This window comes from Rhinopithecus roxellana, chromosome 13 (genome assembly GCF_007565055.1).
Source record: "Rhinopithecus roxellana isolate Shanxi Qingling chromosome 13, ASM756505v1, whole genome shotgun sequence".
In the NCBI taxonomy this organism is placed as follows: Eukaryota; Metazoa; Chordata; class Mammalia; order Primates; family Cercopithecidae; genus Rhinopithecus; species Rhinopithecus roxellana.
Genome location: NC_044561.1, coordinates 20,811,700 through 20,830,635, shown reverse-complemented (window position 1 = coordinate 20,830,635; position 18,936 = coordinate 20,811,700). Strand labels below are relative to the sequence as shown.

The 18,936-nt window shown below is 53.7% G+C and overlaps 1 protein-coding gene across 1 annotated transcript in view; it reads right to left on the bottom strand.

Moving 5' to 3' along the window:
* The window catches only part of ZMAT5 (zinc finger matrin-type 5), a 35,666-nt gene that overhangs the window by 6,077 nt on the left and 10,653 nt on the right, over nt 1–18,936 (bottom strand). The window contains exons 2-5 of the mRNA XM_010359445.2: nt 9,171–9,323; nt 3,217–3,279; nt 1,442–1,522; nt 630–741 (exon numbers count right to left, since the gene is read on the bottom strand). Of these exons, the coding sequence (XP_010357747.1) occupies nt 630–741; nt 1,442–1,522; nt 3,217–3,279; nt 9,171–9,297 (383 nt within the window). The 5' untranslated portion in view covers nt 9,298–9,323. The remainder of the gene's footprint in view (nt 1–629; nt 742–1,441; nt 1,523–3,216; nt 3,280–9,170; nt 9,324–18,936) is intronic.

Genomic DNA, 18,936 nt, shown 5'->3' with positions numbered 1-18,936 from the left:
GTCCCGTTCTGCTGATGTGAATATCACCTGAGTCCTTTCCCTCAAAGAGGACCAGGGACAGCACGGAGCACACACCCCAAGGACCCTCACCCAGCAGCTCCCCTTTAACTTGTGAGTGTCCCGAGGGCTGGAGCCATCACCAGACCCCCTTCCTGAGAAAGGCAGTGGGATCAGGACCTTGTCATCACACCCTGTACAATCCCGGCTCTACATTTTCCCAGCTGTGTGCCCTCGGGCAAGTCATACCCTTCTCGTGAGCCTGTTTTCCCTTCTGCAAGGCCCTAGTGGGTAGCAGTGCATGGTGACCACAGCCCAGGCCCCTCCCTCTGGCAATGGACTTGGTGACGTGCAGCCAAATCAGCTCACCTGCCTGCCTCCCCTCCAGCCAGCACAGACTCCAACAGGAGCCCAGCCTTGGGACAGGCTCCTTCAAACACCCTTCAGTCTCTGGCCAGGGCCTGGGGCCCCAAGAGCCCCCAACGTGGCCCCTCGGAGAGCTCTGTGGAGGCATCCTTATTTGCCCCCTGGGCCTGGGCAGTTCATGGAGATTCCTGAGCCTCAGGAAGGGGTAGGTGGGCTGGGGTCTTGCCCCCGAGGGCACTGAGGGAGGGAATCCTGGGGACCTGTACCTGCTGCTTGGGGCTGAGCTCAGCCGCTTGGCTCTCTTCTCCAGCCAGTCCTCCAGATGGCCCTCGGGGAGCTCGGGAGCATCTAGCAGCCACTCCCTGGCTCGCCTCTCCTCTGTGGGGACAGGGAGACAAAGGCAAGTGAGGGGTACACGCCTGCCTGCCAGAACCCTACCCTCCCACAAAGCAGAAGCAACTGGTAGGCCCTGAGCAAGCCGTGGGAAGTTGCAGCAACCTTCCAGGAAGATGCACCTGGACCACTTCTCCAGGCCATCTGCACACGAGGGCCCAGCATTCGACCTCGCTCTAACTAGAGGAGTGAATTTCCCAACGGCGAGATGTCAGCTTCCATGGAGGCTGAACTTGCCCCTTCCTGGAATCACCAGGCTGTGAGACTCCAGAGGGCAGGGAAGGTGTGTTCCTAAACTCCTTGTTCCCAGACTGTCGTAAGAGGTCTGCTTGGTGCCACGTGGAGACTGGGTATGCTGCCTGATTGAGGGAGGGATGGGGTGTATCTGCCAGTGACTGCTGGGCTGGCCACAGGGTCCAGGTGGGGCTGAGGTGCACCTTCAGGCTCCTGGACAGGAAGCCACGCAGGCTCGCTATCAGGGTACACAGGCCTGCCTTCTCCACTCATGCTGAGGCTGTTCCTGACACCTGGCCCAAACCGGGGGCTCAGGGCTCCCCGTCACCCTGGGCAGCCCTTGGCTGCCAATGATGGGGAGATGGGGAGGCACAGGCCAGCTTCCCCAGTCTCAGAGCCCACATGCCCTAGCACCCCACTCCCGCTTAGCCCAGGGCATCCCGAGACGTACCCTCCACCTGGATGCTCAGCTCCTGCAGGTCTCGCTCTGACATGTGGGAAAATCTGCAGTTGGAGCCAAAGTCGCACTGGCCTGCAGCAGGAAAACAGAGTTACTCGCTGCTCGGGAGGGGCTCCCCACGGGGGCTGAGGGGTGCCCTGGTGAGGGGCCCCAGAATCTTAAGGGCAGGACTTCAGGGCCTAAATAGTAGCAACCCTGATCCTGGACAGAAAATGGAATCTCTTTGGCCCTGCCCGCTCAGCAGCCAGAGCAACTTCTCACCCCTCATGCCACATGCCCACGACCCTTCTCCAGCTGCCCCTGGTGCTGGGTATCACTTCCAACTGAAGCCTGTCATGAGTGGGCCTCGCAAGCCTCTGCAGCCTCTCTGTCACCAGCCCTCCCAGCCCTGCCTCAATGAACTACATATGGGTTCCTGAAAGGGCCATGCTTCCTTTATCTCCAAGCCGCAGCACGTGCTATGCCCAGCCTAGTATTCTGCCTGCCTACCTGGCTCACGAGAGCAGTTGGACTGCTCCTTAGAAAGGCTTCAGTGGCAGCTTTGCCAAGGAGGCACCAAAATCTGGGGTGGCTTCCCCTCTCTCAACCAAGGAGACCAAAATGTATGTCGAGATACTGGGAGGCTGGAGGTGTCTCAAGCCAGGGTAACCTAGCAGTGACATATTCACATCAAGGCAAAGTCTGTGGGGAAGCCCCTGATCTGCAGGCTTGGTGCCCATCCTAGGGGAGCTTGGACATTTACCCAGTTTCCCTAGTTCAGCTGAAGCACCTCTCCCCAGTGCTAAGCTCCCTTATACACCATATGAATCATCATAGTTTTCCTCTTTGCCATGGCTACCAGGAAGCTCAGAGTCAAACCCTTAGAGAATACATAGGACCTCAAGGGCACGCATGGAGGAGACTATTCTCTTGGTTTTCTTATTTTTCCTACCCTTATTTTTATCTGTCTTTGGTTCATTCACTTACTGAGGTTTTTATCTCTTGCTCTCTCTCTTTTTCTTTTTTTAAAGAGACAGAGTCCTCACTCTGTTGCCCAGGCGGGAGTGTAGTGGTGCAATCACATCTCACTGCAGCCTTGAACTCCTGGGCTCAAGAGATTCTCCTGCCTCAACCTCCCTAGTAGCTGGGACTATCAATGTGTGCTACCATGCCCAGCTAATTAAAACAAAAATTTTTTTTTGGTAGAGATGGGGTCTTGCTATGTTCCCCAGGCTGGTCTCAAACTTCTGGCCTCAAGCATTCCTCCTACCTCAGCCTCCCGAGTACTAGGATTACAAGCGTGAGCCACCATGCTTGGCCCTTTATCTCTCTGACCTATATGCATCTCTAGTAGCTCAGTATTGAGCAGTCAAATCTACACCTAGCATCCTTGGTTCTGATCCTGAACTTCCTCAGATCATCAAGCCTGTTACTCTCTGAGGTTCTGCCTGCTGGGAAGGAGGCCAGGCTCCCAGGCTAACTTAATCAACAAGTCTATTCCACCCATAAGTGTCTCTTGGATTTACTTGTAATCTCCCATGGCTTGCTTGTTCTAGATGAGATGATACAATCACATTCTAGATCTGAAGAGCTGAGGACCAGTCTCTAGGAGGTCCTAAGACATAACACCTGGGAAGGCCCTGACTGGCCAGTCAGCTGGAGCCACCGCTGCAAAGTGGGCTTGGGATGGTGGCCCGGGTCAGGGAAGACACTCTGCAGAGGTCCAAGTGGGCCAGGTTGGACATCGCAGGTCCCCGCAGGGACCTGAGCTGTGCAGAGCATTTTACCTGTCAGTAGAAACTTCCTGCAGGGCCGCTTGTTCTGCTCATCCAGCAAGATGGCAGCTGCATCTGCGAGAGAAGAGAGGGACGGGATTCAGACGGTTCAGGCTCTACCAAGGGAGGCGGGAGGTGGAAGCCACAGGGACATGGACTCTTTATCCAGACATAGCTGTGCAGAAAGAATAGTTTCCTATCCACGGAGGAGTGGAAGCAGGAGATGACCACAGGTGGGAGTCCTGGGCAGATGGATCCAAGCTGCAGGTGACCTCAACCCCTCCCACCCCACGCAGGACTTGCCAAAGGCAAGGACCAGGTTTCATGCCAGAGGTTCTCAACTTGGCACGAGGGAGTCACCTGGGAAGTCTGGGGACTTCGGGATTTTTGTTTTTTAGGGACAGGGTCTCACCCAGGCTGGAGTGCAGTGGTGCAATCATGGCTTACTGCAGCCACTACCTCCTGGGCTCAAGTGATCCTTCTCCGGTCTCGGCCTCCCAAGTAGGTAGGACTACAGCTGTGCGCCACCATGCCTGGCTAATATTTTCTATCTTTTAGTAGAGCTGGTGTCTCATTATGTTGCCCAGGTTGGTCTTGAACTCCTGGGCTCACATGATCCTCCCATTTTGGCCTCCAAAAGTGCTGGGAATACAGGTGTGAGCCACTGGACCCAGCCTGGAGGTATAATACTTTTAAAAAATCCTGGCCCTATGGAACTTCTCATTATTATCTTTGCAACTTCTTGTGAATCTATCATTATTTCAAAATAAAATGCTGAAAAAATTTACATAAATCCTAGTGCCCAGGAAGCCCATCGGCTAATCCCAGGATCCAAGCATTGCTCCACAGGCAAGACTGCAATCCCTGGCTTCTGTCTTCCCTCCTTCCGCCAGCTGTAGGGTGCTCAGGGCCAGACCAGTCACTGCCCTGGACAGGACTTCCGACAGTCATTCTGTAGCATCGGCAATCACTCTGATCCTAACCTTAACCCCAGTTTCCTCTGATTTTTCCTATTTTTATTTTCTTTTTTTGAGACAAGGTCTCACTCTGTCACCCAGGCTGGAGTGCAGTGGCACGATCTCAGCTCCCTGCAGCCTCGACCTTCCTGGACTCAGGTGATCCTTCCCTCCCAGCCTCCTGAGTAGCTGGGACTACAGGTGACCGCCACCACGCCCGGCTAATTTTTTTATTTTTTGTAGAGATGGGGTTTTGCCATGTTACCCAGGCTGGTCTCAAACTCCTGGGCTCAAGTGATCCTCCCCACTTGGCCTCCCAAAGTGCTGGGATTACAGGCATGAGCCACCGTGCCCAGCCTATCTTTACTTTCATCATATAGTTATGGTTTTAAATTTGCTTCTTGATAGGCAAGCTATTCATCAGTCAAAATCTGTAAGGAAGTAGGGTACCTGAGGGTGGTATCCTGACTCACGAGCCCTTATATCCACCCCAGGGGAGGGGAGCGGCCAGGCCTGGGCTGGACATTCACCCACCACCTTTTCTAGAGGCCAAGGAAACACCACGGGCTTCAGAGTCCAGGAAACCTGAGCTCTCATCCCAACAACATACGACCACATGCAAGCTGTATAATCTCCAAGTCTCAGTTTCCCCATATGTCAAATGGGAGGACAGTTCCCACCTGGCAGGGCTGCTATGAAAATGTCATCAGATAATGCATGGAGAGTGCTTTGCAGAGGAGGCCCATGGTTCCCAACCCTGGTGGCACATGAGAATCACTAGGAAAATGACCAGGTCTGCCTCTGGGGCCAGCAGTGGCCTCAGCACCATGTTCTCCAGGTATGCGGCCAAGACTGGGTGAGTACACAGCAAATGGTAGCAATTCTTCACTTTTTCCTCACAAACCCTCTGAACAGCGCAAATATCCCCATTTTGCAGAGGGGAAAATGGAGGTTCAGACAGGGGATTTGCCAAGGGCAGGTGGTGGCTGTGAGCGTGTGGTTTGCTGGGATAGGGAGTTGGTTATCAGAGAACTCGTGCCAGGGGGACCAGCAGGGTGGGGAGGGTCCATCTGTCAGTGCTGGGCTTGTCAGACTCAGTGCACCCAGCTGGTGCTACAGACACCACTGCCCGCCCTTCCCTGAGGGGGTAGGCTAGTGGAGGGCATGTGGACATTGCCCTGGAACCCCCTGAGGCTGTGACGGCTGAGGCTGGCAGCAGGGCTGAGCCTGAGTCCTGGACAAGGGGCTCTGCCAGGTGGCTTGGCGTGGGAGTATTCCAGGCTGCCTGCGTCTGCTCAGTAGTTCCCGACCCCAGCCACACATCAGAATCACCAGGCAGTTTCTAAAGTACATGGACACCCAGCCCCAGCCCTCCCAGGTTCTGCTTTAATTCATTGAAAGGGAGGGCATCAGAATCGTTTAAATCTCCTCAGTGACTCTGAAGTGTACTCAGGGTTGAGAATCCCTGGCCCAGGCCCTGCACGAGGAAGCCCATGCTCTGGCAACGGGTATTCAAGGCCCCTCGTGATCTGACCCTGGGGGTCCTTCTTGCTTCATCTCCCAGAATTAACAGCTGCCCCTGGTGCCCCATGTTTCTTTGCTCATTCACTTAGACATTCAGTTGCCAAACATTCACTGAGCATGTCCTGTGTGCCAGGCACCACGCCAGGCTGAGGATTTAAGTGGAGAACAAGTTGGAGCTGGTCCTTCCTTCTGGTCTAACAGTCACACTAATCCCCATGGATGTAAGCGGGGTAAACATCTAGTGTGTAGCCAAATGACCTGACCCGTTCTAGGGGTCGGGGAGGATGTCCCTGAGGATTTGCTGCCTGACTTGAGTTCTGAGGTGGGGGGGGGCCTGGCTTGGGGCAGGGAGGACAGCAGGAAGGGCATGTCTGCAGAGGGGACAGCTTATGCCCAGCAGATGCAGTGGCCAGGGCGGCTGCAGCTGGGAGGGAGAGGCTGGCAGGACAGGGGCTTTGCCCAGAATACACCATCGTAATTGGGCACAAGGAGAGGGGCCCTATTTTATCGACCTTTGAATCTTCAGAGCCTGCCTGGGAGCCGAGGATATGCTGAATGAATGAGCCGTGAGATGAAGGCCGGAGGGAATCCTTTTGAGGACCCACAGGCACCGTGCCTACTTAGTAAGCCCTTATGTGCCATGCGGTCATCAGGAGGTTACTGAGCCCCAGTCATAGCCCTGGGAGGTGGGGACTGTTGTAGCTGTTTTACACATGACAAAATGAGAGCACAGTGTGAGTGAGTGACACCTGGGGACTGGTGCCCTGCACCTGACCACGGCAGATGGATCACCAGCCCCTCTGAGGTCTAAGGGATGTGCCCCAGGCCGCGAAGCTGGGAGCAGAGCTGAAGTCAAGTTCAGTTACACAGCATATCTTCAAGTCCCTGTGGTTGCTCAGGGTGAGCAGAAGTCCTGGGGCAGCCTCCCGAGGAAGTGGAAAGATATCATGTGCCAGCTCGGCCCCTAGTAGCTGGGGACCCAAGGCGAGGGAACCCACTGCTCTGGATTTTATTTCATTTATTACTATTTTTTTTGAGACAGGGTCCCACTCTGTTGCAAAGGCTGGAGTGCAGTGGTGCAATCTCGGCTCGCTGCAGCCTCTACCTCTTGGGGTCAAGTGATCCTCCTACCTCAGCCTCCTGAGCAACTGGGACCACAAGAATGGGCCACCACGCCTGGCTAATTTTTTTATTTTTGTTTTTATTTTTTATTATTTGGAGATGAAGTCTTGCTCTCTTGCCCAGGCTGGAGTACAGTGGTGTGATTGCAGTTCACTGCAAGTTCCACCTCCCAGGTTCAAGCAATTCTCCTGCCTTAGCCTCCCAAGTAGCTGGGATTACAGGAACCCACCACCACACCCGGCTAATGTTCATATTTTTAGCAGAGACAGGGTTTCATCAGGTTGGCCAGGCCAACCTGACCTCAGGTGATCCACCCACCTCAGCCTCCCAAAGTGCTGGGATTACAGGTGTGAGCCATGGAGTCTGGCCATTTTTTTTTATTTTAATAGAGATGGGGTTTCACCATGTTGCCCAGGCTGGTCTTGAACTTCTGGACTCAAGCGATCCTCCCATCTCAGCCTCCCAAAATGCTGGGATTACAGGTGTGAGCCACTGCGCCCGGCCTGCTCTGGATTTTGAAGTCATCACCTGTAACTGGGGATGCCTGGCCTGGCCTGCCCAGCCTCTTACAGAGCTGTTCTAAGGACTGAATGTGTTGGGGATGTGAGGACACTGAGAACGCAGGAGCCCTGGGAGACTCCTGTCGCCTGCTGCTTCATCTTTTCTGTAAGTGACACAGGGACCTCTGCCAATCAGCCCTGGACCCCAGGATCCAGCTGTTCACAGCTGAGAATTTGGGACTAGGTGATCTTGGCCCAGCTCCCTCCAGATCACAGCCCACAATGGATTTGCACAACAGAGAGAGCCTTAGCGTAACACTAGGGTTAGAGGCCTCCTAGGTACCTAGGAGACCCCACTGCCCATGAATTTTCCTGTGGCCTTCCAACCACAGCCACGCCTGGCCTGCTGAGCGGCCTGGCCACCCCCTCACTTGAACCTCTGAGACTCAGCTCCCTCATGTGAAATGCGGAAGTCTGGGAAGCCTTTAGCAACACCATGTCTAGTCCCCAGACCTGCCTCTAGGGAGGGGATGGGGTCGGGGAATCAGTGGTTTTAACCTAAAGGTCTCCAGATGATCCTAACCTGCAGCCAGAGTTAAGAATCACTGCCCTAGGGAGTTACCCAGAAAAGCAAATGATGAACTATGAAAAGCACCCGGCCTGTAGCAGGCACTCGATCCATGCTCATTCCCTGTTTGTGAACTCTCAGTTCCAGGCCTCTTCTTTTGGAGACAGGGTCTCACAATGTTGCCCAGGCTGCTCTTGACCTCCTGGGCTCAAACAATCCTCCCACCTCAGTGTCCCAAAGTGCTAGGATTACAGGTGAAAGCCACCACACCTAGCCCCAACCAGAGAACTCTCTCTCCACTTCTCCCTTCTTGGCTGCTGGATTTGGTTCCTTCTTCAGAGGCCCTATCCCAGAATCCTGCTCACCAACCTACAGGGCATTGGCCCCACTCTGGCTCATTCCAGGAGCTCTTGGCCTACCCTCGCCCCACCACTAAGTGCCCACACCTCTCAGCTTGGCTCCTGCCAGTCATGCTCTGGATCCTCCCTGCTGTTCCTCAGGGTGAATGTCAATAACAGCCATGCAATAGCACAACTCCCCTCTCTGGGCACCTCCCGGGAAACAGGCCCTGTGCCAGGCACTTCTGACCTTAGCTCATTCACCCCAATTGTTCCTGCTCTGAGAGGCCTTTCTCAGAAGAGCCTGCCCCCCTTCTGCAACTGGGTTATTCACTCGTGCCTGTAGCCAGTCATTCAACTGCCACTGACTGCACCCAACTGCTCCCCATGAAGCAGTCTGCGCTATCAAGGTAGGTCTGGGCACGGCAGCTAAAGCCCTTCAAAGGCTGCTCTCTGCCCTTGGAACAGGGACCCCTCCTCTCCACTCCCTGCTTACGACGGCCTCCACAGGCTTGGAAGATTCCTGTCCCAGAGCCAGCTTGAGCCCCACCATTCTCCCCTGGCCTGCTTCGCCCAGCCACACCCTCTCCCTCCTGCTCCGAGAGCCCTGGTGCTGGACTCAGGGCTGCCTGCTTCTCTGCACACCCTCCACCCAGAATCACGTGGCTGGCTTTCCCCTATTTCAGCTGTTGGCTCAAACATCACCTCCTTCTAGGGCCTTCTTCTTGTCCACAGAGCGTGGCAGGTGCCTGGAGCACACAGCCTTCAGTCAGGGTTGCTGGGGAAAGAGCTCACCTACCAGCCTGCTCCTTTGAGGGTCCAGTGGCCCAGGCCTCCCTCTCTTTTGATCCTCAAAGAGCCCAGACCCAGACTGTCACTGACCCACAGGGGTCTTTGAAGATAAGAAAGATCAGAGAGCAGGGCTCCAGGAGCCCGGCCCCCAGCCAGTGGCACCCACCTCGGAACATGTCGTACCAGACCTTCTTGGCCTTGAGGTGCTGCAGTCCGTTCAGGTGCTTCTTGCGGTTGTGGAGGTTGTCCTGGAAGGAGCGGTCACAGTAGTCACAGAAGTATCGCTTCCCCATGGCCACTCAGAGCAGGTGTTTGCTGCCTAGGAAGCCACAAAGAGCTCAGATCAGAGCATTGGAGAAAACATACCCCTCACCAGCCCCCCGAATCCTTCCTGAGGACCAGGCCTGAGCCCAGGCTTTACTCACATGCACCCCGCCCCATTAGGAGTGTCAAGCTGATGAGTATGGCCTAAGAGGCCTCATTCCAGAGGGATCTGTTAACCATTCTGATGCCCAGCCTGCAACTCAGACCAGTTAAAGCAGAACCTCAGTGGGTGAGACCTGGGCACTGTTTTTGTTTTTTTGAGAGGGTCTTGCTCTGTCATCCAGGCTGGAGTGCAGTGGTGCAAACACAGCTCACTGCAGCCCCGACCTCCTGGGTTCAAGCAATCTTCCTGTCTCAGTCTCTCAAACTGCTGGGATTACAGGCGTAAGCCACTGTGCCTGGCTGCTATTTGGTATTGTTTAAAGTCTATCAGGTAATTCTAACATGTAAGTAGGCTTAAGGACTGCCACCTTATACCCTGTGGCTGGCCTCCCTTGTCTCCTACCACACAGGGTTTTCTATGTTTGAGACAGAGTCTTGTTCTGTCACCCAGGATGGAGTGCAGTGGTGCGACCACGGCTTACTGTAGCTTTAACCTTCTGGGCTCAAGTGATCCTCCCGCCTCAGCCTCCCGAGTAGCTGGGACTACAGGTGCGTGTCATCATGCCTAACTTAAAAAAAACAATTTTTTTGTAGAGATGGGGTCCCAGTATGTTGCAGAGGCTGGTCTCCTGGGCTCAAGTGTCCTCCCACCTTGGCCTCCCAAAGTGCTGGGATTACAGGTGTGAGCCACCACCCCACCCCCTACCGTACCTCTGACCTCCACATTTGCAACATATAGGCCACACCAGCCTCCCCTTTGCTCCTCACACATGCCAGGCACATGGCCACCTCCTGGCCTTTGCACCCGAGGCTCCCCAAGGAGGGGTGTGCCCTCCTGCAAACACCCGCCTCACTTCCCCTCTTGACCCCTTCCATCTTTGCTCCAATGCTACTTTATTCAAGATGGCAGAATCTTCCACTTAACTTCCTCCACTCCCTGCTTTATTTTCCCTCATAGCATATATCACCCTTTGATACGGTTAGGCTTTGTATCCCCACCCAAATCTCATCTTGAATTGTAATTCCAATAATCCCCACGTGTCAAGGGAGAGACCAGGTGGAGGTAACTGACATGGGGGTGGTTTCCCCCATGATGTTCTCATGACAGTGAAGAGTTCTCACAGGATCTGCTGCTTTTATAAGGGGCTCTTCCCGCTTTGCTCAGCACTTCTCTCTCCTGCTGCCTTATGAAGAAGGTGCCTGCCTCCCTTTTCCCTCCTGCCATGATTGTAAGTTTCCTGAGACCTTCCCAGCCATGCGGAACTGTGAGTCACTTAAACCTCTTTCCTTTGTCAATTACCCAGTCTGCGGTATTTCCTTATAGCAATGTGGGGAGGGACTAATACACCCTTCATGCAATAAGTTACTTGTTATGTTTATTGTCTTTCTCCCCCAGTAAGAATATAAACCCATGAGGGCAGGTTTGTGTTTTGTTTACTGCTGGAGCCCCAGCACCTAAAATAGTGCACACTACAGAGTAGGCATTGAAGTACTTGTTAAATGAATCAATTCCCATTTTCCCTTTGGGAAAACTGAGGTTCAGAGAGGAGGTGTGATTCCTCCTGATAAGCAGAAGGCAAACCAAGTCTCCCAATGTCACACTGCCGGGTGTCCTCTCTTCCACAGCCAGTTCAAGGCTTAGAGAAGCCAGAGGGCTCAGGCAGTGAATGCTGACAGCTTCCCAAGGAGATCACTAAATTATCAGGTGGCAGATCCAAATCCAGTCGTAGAGGGAAATGAAAACATTTTGGGGTCTTAAGACCCCTCAGCCGTGGTGACCACAGCCACCACTCCTGACCCAGGAGATCTGCAGCCCAAGGTGGGTGGCAATTCAATGACTCTCGCGGCCAGCCCTTGGGTCCGCGAGTTTGGTGCTGCAAGACAGGAGGACAGACGGGTCCACTTGGGGCCACCAAGGGGGATCTGCCAAGGCTGAGCCCAGACCAACTGCTCACCCTGTGGTCAGACCCCTCACTTCACAGAACAGGTTCCTGAGGCCCAGGTGAGGAAGAGAAATGATCTCCCCCGGGTCGCAAGGTAGCTATCGGGGCTAGCAGCCAAAGCCCCAGACTCCCAGGACCTGATCACCACAGTGGACTGATGGGGGAACACAGCTCAGGAGGAGGAGACTGCAGAGAGACGCAGAGACAGTCCCAGCAGCCAAGCAGGTTGATGGAGAAAGCCACTCTTGCAGCAGACAGGGACAGCAACCATTAAGTCAGGGACTGTAATGGGATCAGGAATAGCCAGTCATTCAAAATGAAAACATATAAAACCTCTCTTCTCCCATTACTGCAGAGAGACCGTGTTCCAGACACGCACACTTGATATATTAAATTTGGCAGCTCTAATACACCCCGTCTTGCCAATAAACTTATAGGAATTGGATTGAAATTGTAAGAGATGAACGTTTAACGGCCGAGTGCTAAACCAAGCCATTCAGAAAGCTTGAAGCTCCAAGAAGCTGCTGGCGCCGGAGAGTAATGGGGAAGGGAGGGGACGGGGAGGGTGGTTCTCTGACAGACTGGAACAGAACGGTGGCTCTGCAGCCTACTTAGCTGGACAAAACCACACAGGCATTGAGAAGCTGCCTGTGTGACCTTGGGCAAGTCACTTCCCGTCTCTAGGCCTTTACTTCCGCCGTGGGAATATGAGGCAATGGCTGCTTGCTCAGGAAGTGGTACAGAGAAGTTTGCTAATGCAAATGGTGAAAAAGACGCTGATAATGTCTGGCATTAAGCAAGTGCTCGGCCGGGCGCGGTGGCTCAAGCCTGTAATCCCAGCACTTTGGGAGGCCGAGACGGGCGGATCACGAGGTCAGGAGATCGAGACCATCCTGGCTAACATGGTGAAACCCCGTCTCTACTAAAAATACAAAAAAAAAAAAAAACTAGCCAGGCGACGTGGCGGGCGCCTGTAGTCCCAGCTACTCGGGAGGCTGAGGCAGGAGAATGGCGTGAACTTGGGAGGTGGAGCTTGCAGTGAGCTGAGATCCGGCCACTGCACTCCAGCCTGGGCGGCAGAGCGAGACTCCGTCTCAAAAAAAAAAAAAAAGAAAAAGCAAGTGCTCAATAAATGTTACCTATTATTAGGGCTAGTGGTTTATTGAATACCTACTATGTGCTGGCACTAAGCTGAAAGTTCTATACGCATCATCTCATTTAATCCCCAGGACAACCTGTTGGGTAGGGCCTGTTATGCATTTTTAGATGGGGGCACTGAGGTTCCAGAAATGAAGTGACTTAGCCAAGGTCACACTGTTAGGAAGGAGCCCAGTTGGGCTTGGAATCCAGGTATCAGGCCTCTAGGGTCCCCACTCCTAATCACATAATGAATGTCTCCTCCTTAATCCCAGCACTCTGGGAGGCCGAGACGGGTGGATTGCTTGAGTCCAGGAGTTTGAGACCAGCCCAAGGGAAACCGCATCTGCACAAAAAATGCAAAAATTAGCTGAGCGTGGTGGAGCATGCCTGTAGTCCCAGCTACTCAGGAAGTGAGGCGGGAGGATGGCTTGAGCCCAGGAGGCAGAGGCTGCAGAGAGCTGAGATTGAGCCATTGTACTTTGGCCTGGACAACAGAACAAGATCCCCATCCAAAAAAAAAAAAAAAAAAAACCCGGCTCCTCCCAACAAATCATACTAATGACAATTTTCCAATTTTCCTTTATTAACCACTAACTACACTCTAGGACCATGCTAGCCCCCTCAAACCCCAAGAGTTGTGGATTATAATCTCACTCATGAATGAGGGAACTGAGGCTCAGACAGGTGCCATGAGGGACCCCAGCTCACACACGTAGGAAGGGCAGAGCAGGCCTCAGGGTTCCTGCGCTCAGGTCTGCCAGGAAAGCCTGTGTTCATGCTGCAGTGCTAGCCGTCCCAAACACCAGCCCACCAGGAAACTGGACCACAGGCTCCTCAGCCTGCCTCCCCAGCCACACTCTGACCCAAATGGTAAGCCCCTTCAGTGGGCTGTATGTGTGTGTATATGTGTGGGTGTTCGCGTTCACCCACCAATCCCCTCCACTCCACAGGGGGCAAACCAGCTAATGGTTCCATCCACTTCATCACCTGGTCAGCCTCAGTTCAGGGCCATGGCTGCCCACCCATGCCCTCCTCTGCCCATCCATCATCTAGCACATGGGAAGTGCTTGGCCATCCTGGACGGGTCAACAGGACCCCACATTCTAGTCCCAGCTCTGCCACGTGGCTCAGTCTGTGACTCAGCCACCTGTCATCTCTGGGCCTCAGTTTCCCCATGTGGGAAGCGGCAGGACCAGGTGATCTCTAAAGGCCTCTCTGGTTCTAATATCCAGTGATCAGATGAGAAGATGCCCACAACAATGCTATTTTTAAAAATTTAAAAAATGGTCTCGCCGTGTCGCCCAGGTTGGTCTCAAACTCCTGAGCTCAAGTGATCCTCCCATCTCTGCCTCCCGTAATGCTGGGATTACAGTCGCAAGCCACCGTGCCCGGCCGGCAATGCTTTCTATCTACCTGTCACAGACACGTGTGCAGTGTCAGGCCAGGGAGACCGGTGGTCAGCACAGTCCCTCTGAGACAGGAAAGCATGCTCACTGAGCACCGCCTGGGCAGGCCCCTCCCTGACCCTCTCGCCCTGAGAAGCAGGTCACAGCACCCCCATCTCACCTCCAAGAGTGGGATACCCAGCCTGGGGACAGCACTGAACACCAGGACCGGCTATCTCTGCACTTCCGTGCCTGGGGAGGCTGTCCGGGGACAGGGTTAAGAGCTGTCTCTGGAGTCAGATGTCAGGGCTAACATCCAGTCACCACTGCTTCCTAATTTTCTCACTTGGTGATCCTGGCATTTCTGACCTTGTTTTCTTGCTATGAAAACTGGGATAGGCCGGGCGCGGTGGCTCAAGCCTGTAATCCCAGCACTTTGGGAGGCCGAGGCGGGCGGATCACAAGGTCAGGAGATCGAGACCATCCTGGCTAACACGGTGAAACCTCGTCTCTACTAAAAAGTACAAAAAACTAGCCGGGCGAGGTGGCGGGCGCCTGTAGTCCCAGCTACTCGGGAGGCTGAGGCAGGAGAATGGCGTGAACCCGGGAGGCGGAGCTTGCAGTGAGCTGAGATCCGGCCACTGCACTCCAGCTTGGGCGACAGAGCAAGACTCCGTCTCTAAAAAAAAAAAAAAAAAAAAGAAAACTGGGGGCCAGGTGCGGTGGCTCAAGCCTGTAATCCCAGCACTTTGGGAGGCCGAGACGGGCGGATCACGAGGTCAGGAGATCGAGACCGTCCTGGCTAACACGGTGAAACCCTGTCTCTACTAAAAATACAAAAAAACCTAGCCGGGCGAGGTGGCGGGCGCTTGTGGTCCCAGCTACTAGGGAGGCTGAGGCAGGAGAATGGCGTAAACCCAGGAGGCAGAGCTTGCAGTGAGCTGAGATCCGGCCACTGCACTCCAGTCCGGGCGACAGAGCCAGACTCCGCCTCAAAAAAAAAAAAAAAAAAAGAAAACTGGGATAATAACAGTGTTCAGGCCGGGCGCGGTGGCTCACGCCTGTAATCCCAGCACTTTGGGGGCTGAGAAGGGTGGATCGTGAGGTCAGGAGTTAGAGACCAGCTTGGCCAACATAGTGAAACCCTGTCTCTACTAAAAATACAAAAATTAGCTGGACACGGTGGTAGGTGCCTGTAGTCCCAGCTACTCAGGAGGCTGAGGCAGGAGAATCGCTTGAACCCGGGAGGCGGGGGTTGTAGTGAGCAGAGATCGCACCACTGCCCCAGCCTGGGTGACAGAGCGAGACTTCATCTCAAAAAAAAAAAAAAAAAAAAAAAAAAAAAAAAAATGAGCTGGGTGTGGTGGCACGTACCTGTAATCTCAGCTACTCAGGAGGCTGAGGCAGGAGAATCACTTGAATCTGGGAGTCAGACAGAGGTTGCAGTGAGCGAAGATCGCAGCACTGCACTCCAGCCTGGGTGACAGAGCGAGACTCCCTCTCAAGAAAAGCAAAAAAATAAAAAAACCCAACAAAACAAAAAAGAACCAGCTGTGCAGATCCCCTACTGCCCAGGGATGGCATTGGGGTAAGGGGGCACACATTCCACCTACTACACAGGCCTGTCCCCACAGGCATGTGACTGAGGCCATGTTCCTAGACAGAGGCTGGCCTTCAACAAGATGACCTCGCTCAGGTGTAAAATTCTAGAGCTCCTGAACCAAATGCCTCCCGCTCTGATGCCTTTGCCCATGTTAGGATCGGGTTCAACTTGCAGAATCCTCTGGACACATGCAGCGCCCTGCCAGACACACGACTTGGCAAGCAGAATGCTGGCTGGAGTTCAGCTCCAGCTCACCCCTCAGCCAGGTGTCCTTGCACAAGGTGCAACCTGCACCACCGTACTTGGCAGCCGAGGCGGGGGTCAGGGACGGGGGAGGGAGGGGACAGCTGGAGTGTCTCTAAACAGCGCCCAGACACCAGCATGGGGTGCTGACTAAGCTGGCCCCCTCTGCTGTGATTCATCCCCATCCTCTGAGGGTGGCACGCACAGCAGAGTGTGAGCGAGGTCCCGTCCGGAACACAGAACCATCCGGCCTCACTCCCTGCCAGAAACACAGGTGGTGTCATCCACCCACTCCCAGGGACCAGATGCATGGCTGCAAAGGCATCTGCTGGATCCCCAGAGCACTGGCTCCGGGGCGACAGTGCTGGCTCCTCGTGGCCAAGGGGCAGCGGGCAAGGCTAGTGGGACAACCTCTGGGTCACATGGGTCACATCTGAATTCCAGCTCTGCCGCTTATAAGCTGGGTGACCCCTGGGAAGTCATTTCATCTCTGTGGATCTATCCTTAGCTATAAAATATGGATCCCACAGCTGCTGAGGTTTACCGAGGCAGTAGTACATTAAGATGCCTAGTAGCCAGCTGCAATGGCTCAGGCCTGTAATCCCAACATGTTGGGAGGCCGAGGTGGGAGGATCACTGGAGCCCAGGAGCTCCAGACCAGCCTGAACAACATGGGCAGACTCCATTTCTACAGAAAGAAAAAAAAATTAGGCAGGCATGGTGGTGCACACCTGTAGTCCAAGCTATTTTGAGAGGCTAGCTTGGTAGCCTCTCAAAGTAGAGGCTAGAGGTAGGAGGATAGCTTGAGCCCAAGGAGGTCAAGGCTCCAGTGAGCTGAGATTGCACCACTACACTCCAGCCTAGGTGACAGAGACCCTGTCTCAAACAAAGAAAAAAAGGTGCCTAGCATACATTTCCCGTTCAATAATGGAGGCTGTTACTGTTGTTACTATTATCATTCAGGTTGCTCATCCCCTGGCCCTCTAAGTGAACACACTCTGAATCCTGCTTTAAAACCGCAGTCAATGCTGGGCACGGTGGCTCATGTCTGTAATCCCAGCACTTTGGGAGGTGGGTGGATCACTTGAGATCAGGAGTTTGAGACCAGCCTGACCAACATGGTGAAACCCCATTTCTACTAAAAATACAAAATTAGCCGGGCATGGTGGCACATGCCTATAATCCTAGTTACTTGGGAGGTTGAGGCAGGAGAATTGCTTGAACCCAGGAAGCAGAGGTTGCAGTGAGCCAAGATTGTGCCACTGCGCTCCAGCCTGGGTGACAAAGCGAGACCTTGTCAAAAAAGACAGAAGAAACAAAGAGAAGAAGGAAGGAAGGAAGGAAGGAGGAAGGAAGGAAGGAAGGAAGGAAGGAAGGAAGGAAGGAAGGAAGGAAGGAAGGAAGGAAGGAAGGAAGGAAGGAAGGAAGGAAGGAAGGAAGGAAGGAAGGAAGGAAGGCAGGCAGGCAGGCAGGCAGGCAGGCAGGCAAAAACTAGTCAAGGCACTGTGGGGTGGCAGAGGGGAGAAAAGAGGCTGGGGATGGTGGGTGAGGGGTGACAGCTTCAGATTTGATTCCCGCTTGCTTGGCACTTCGCTTTCATTCCCTTATTGAACCCTCCTAGAGACGCTCTAAATAGATATCAATATCAAGTGTCCATTTTGCAGACCAGAAAACAGGTTCGGGAATACTCAGTCCTAATTTGTTCACAGGCACGGCCAGAAAGACTCTAACAATAATCCTAACAATGACTGTTAGTGTCGGCAACAGTAATGACACTCACATCAGTAACCAATAACAATCACGTCTCATCATCCTGAGCTGCCAGTGGGCCAGGGTGCCAGGGACCCCCACATCCCCTCCTGTGGAGCCTTCACCATGACACTGTGAAGCCACGTGCCCAAGGCCCCACAGCCAAGGCACACCAGAGCTGACACGCACACCTGGGTCTGGCTGACCCCAGAGCCCACGCTCTCCCCATCCCACTGTCCTGCCGTGAGGCTGTTACAGGGCAAACATTTGTGCTTCATCAATATTCTCCATTCCTTTCGTTGTGTGTGTCTCAGGTACAGACAGAGCTGACTTTGGCACAAGGCAAAAGTAAGCCAACAGCTTGGCCTTTGGCCAGGGGCTGGGATGCACACTGTAATTATCCTGGACTTGTGCTCACCACGGGTGACCCTGAAGCTCACCTGTTATTTTTTCTAATTATGGCACCTCCAGACCCCGGGTAAACAGTAAACCACAGCCAGAGGACGGTTTTATTGCACTCCCACTAGGAGCTCAGTAATGTCCCAGTGTCACATATGCCTGCCATCTGGAGTTGATGGCATCAGAACCACCCTGTTGGGGTGGCCTGCAGACTGCTGGTGCAGGACCCTGCTCCAAAGGAAGTGCCAAGGAAATCCAGATGTCTTTCCTGACCGGATCCCCGTATGCTAGAGGCATCCTTGAGATCCTTGGGTGGCAGCCACACACCGTTTTCATCCCGACCTCATCCCTACGTTTGCCTCCTGCCCTCCCCTGGGGTAAGGCACATCATCTTATTCCCACAGGTCTAAGGCAGCGAGGGGCCCACCCACTGCAATTTCTAACTGGGCAGGTCTAGGACAGGGCCACGATCTAAGAAAGTCCTGATTCAGACTCCACAGAGAAATGTGAGTCCAGGCTGGGCACGGAGGCTTGCACTTGCAATCCCAGCACTTTGGGAGGCCAAGATGGGAGGATCACTTGAGCCCAGGAGTTTGAGACCAGCCTGGGCAACATAATGAGACCCCATCTCTACAAAAAAATTTTTTTTAATTTGACCAGGCACGGTGGCTCACGCCTTTAATCCCAACACTTTGGGAGGCCGACGCAGGTGGATCACCTGAGGTCAAGAGTTCAAGGCTAACATGGTGAAACCCCAGCTCTACTAAAAATACAAAAATTAGCTGGGCAGGATGGTGCATGCCTATAATCCCAGCTAGTCGGGAGGCTGAGGTAGGAGAATCACTTGAACCTGGGAGGCGGAGGTTGCAGTGAGCCAAGATTGTGCCACTGCACTCCAGCCTGGACTATCTAAAAAAAAAAAAAAAATTATTTTTTAATTAAAAAGTTAGCTAGGTATGGTAATGCACACCTGTAGTCCCAGCTACTTAGGAGGCTGAGGTAGAAGGATCACTTTGAGCCCAGGAGTTCAAGGCTGCAGTGAGC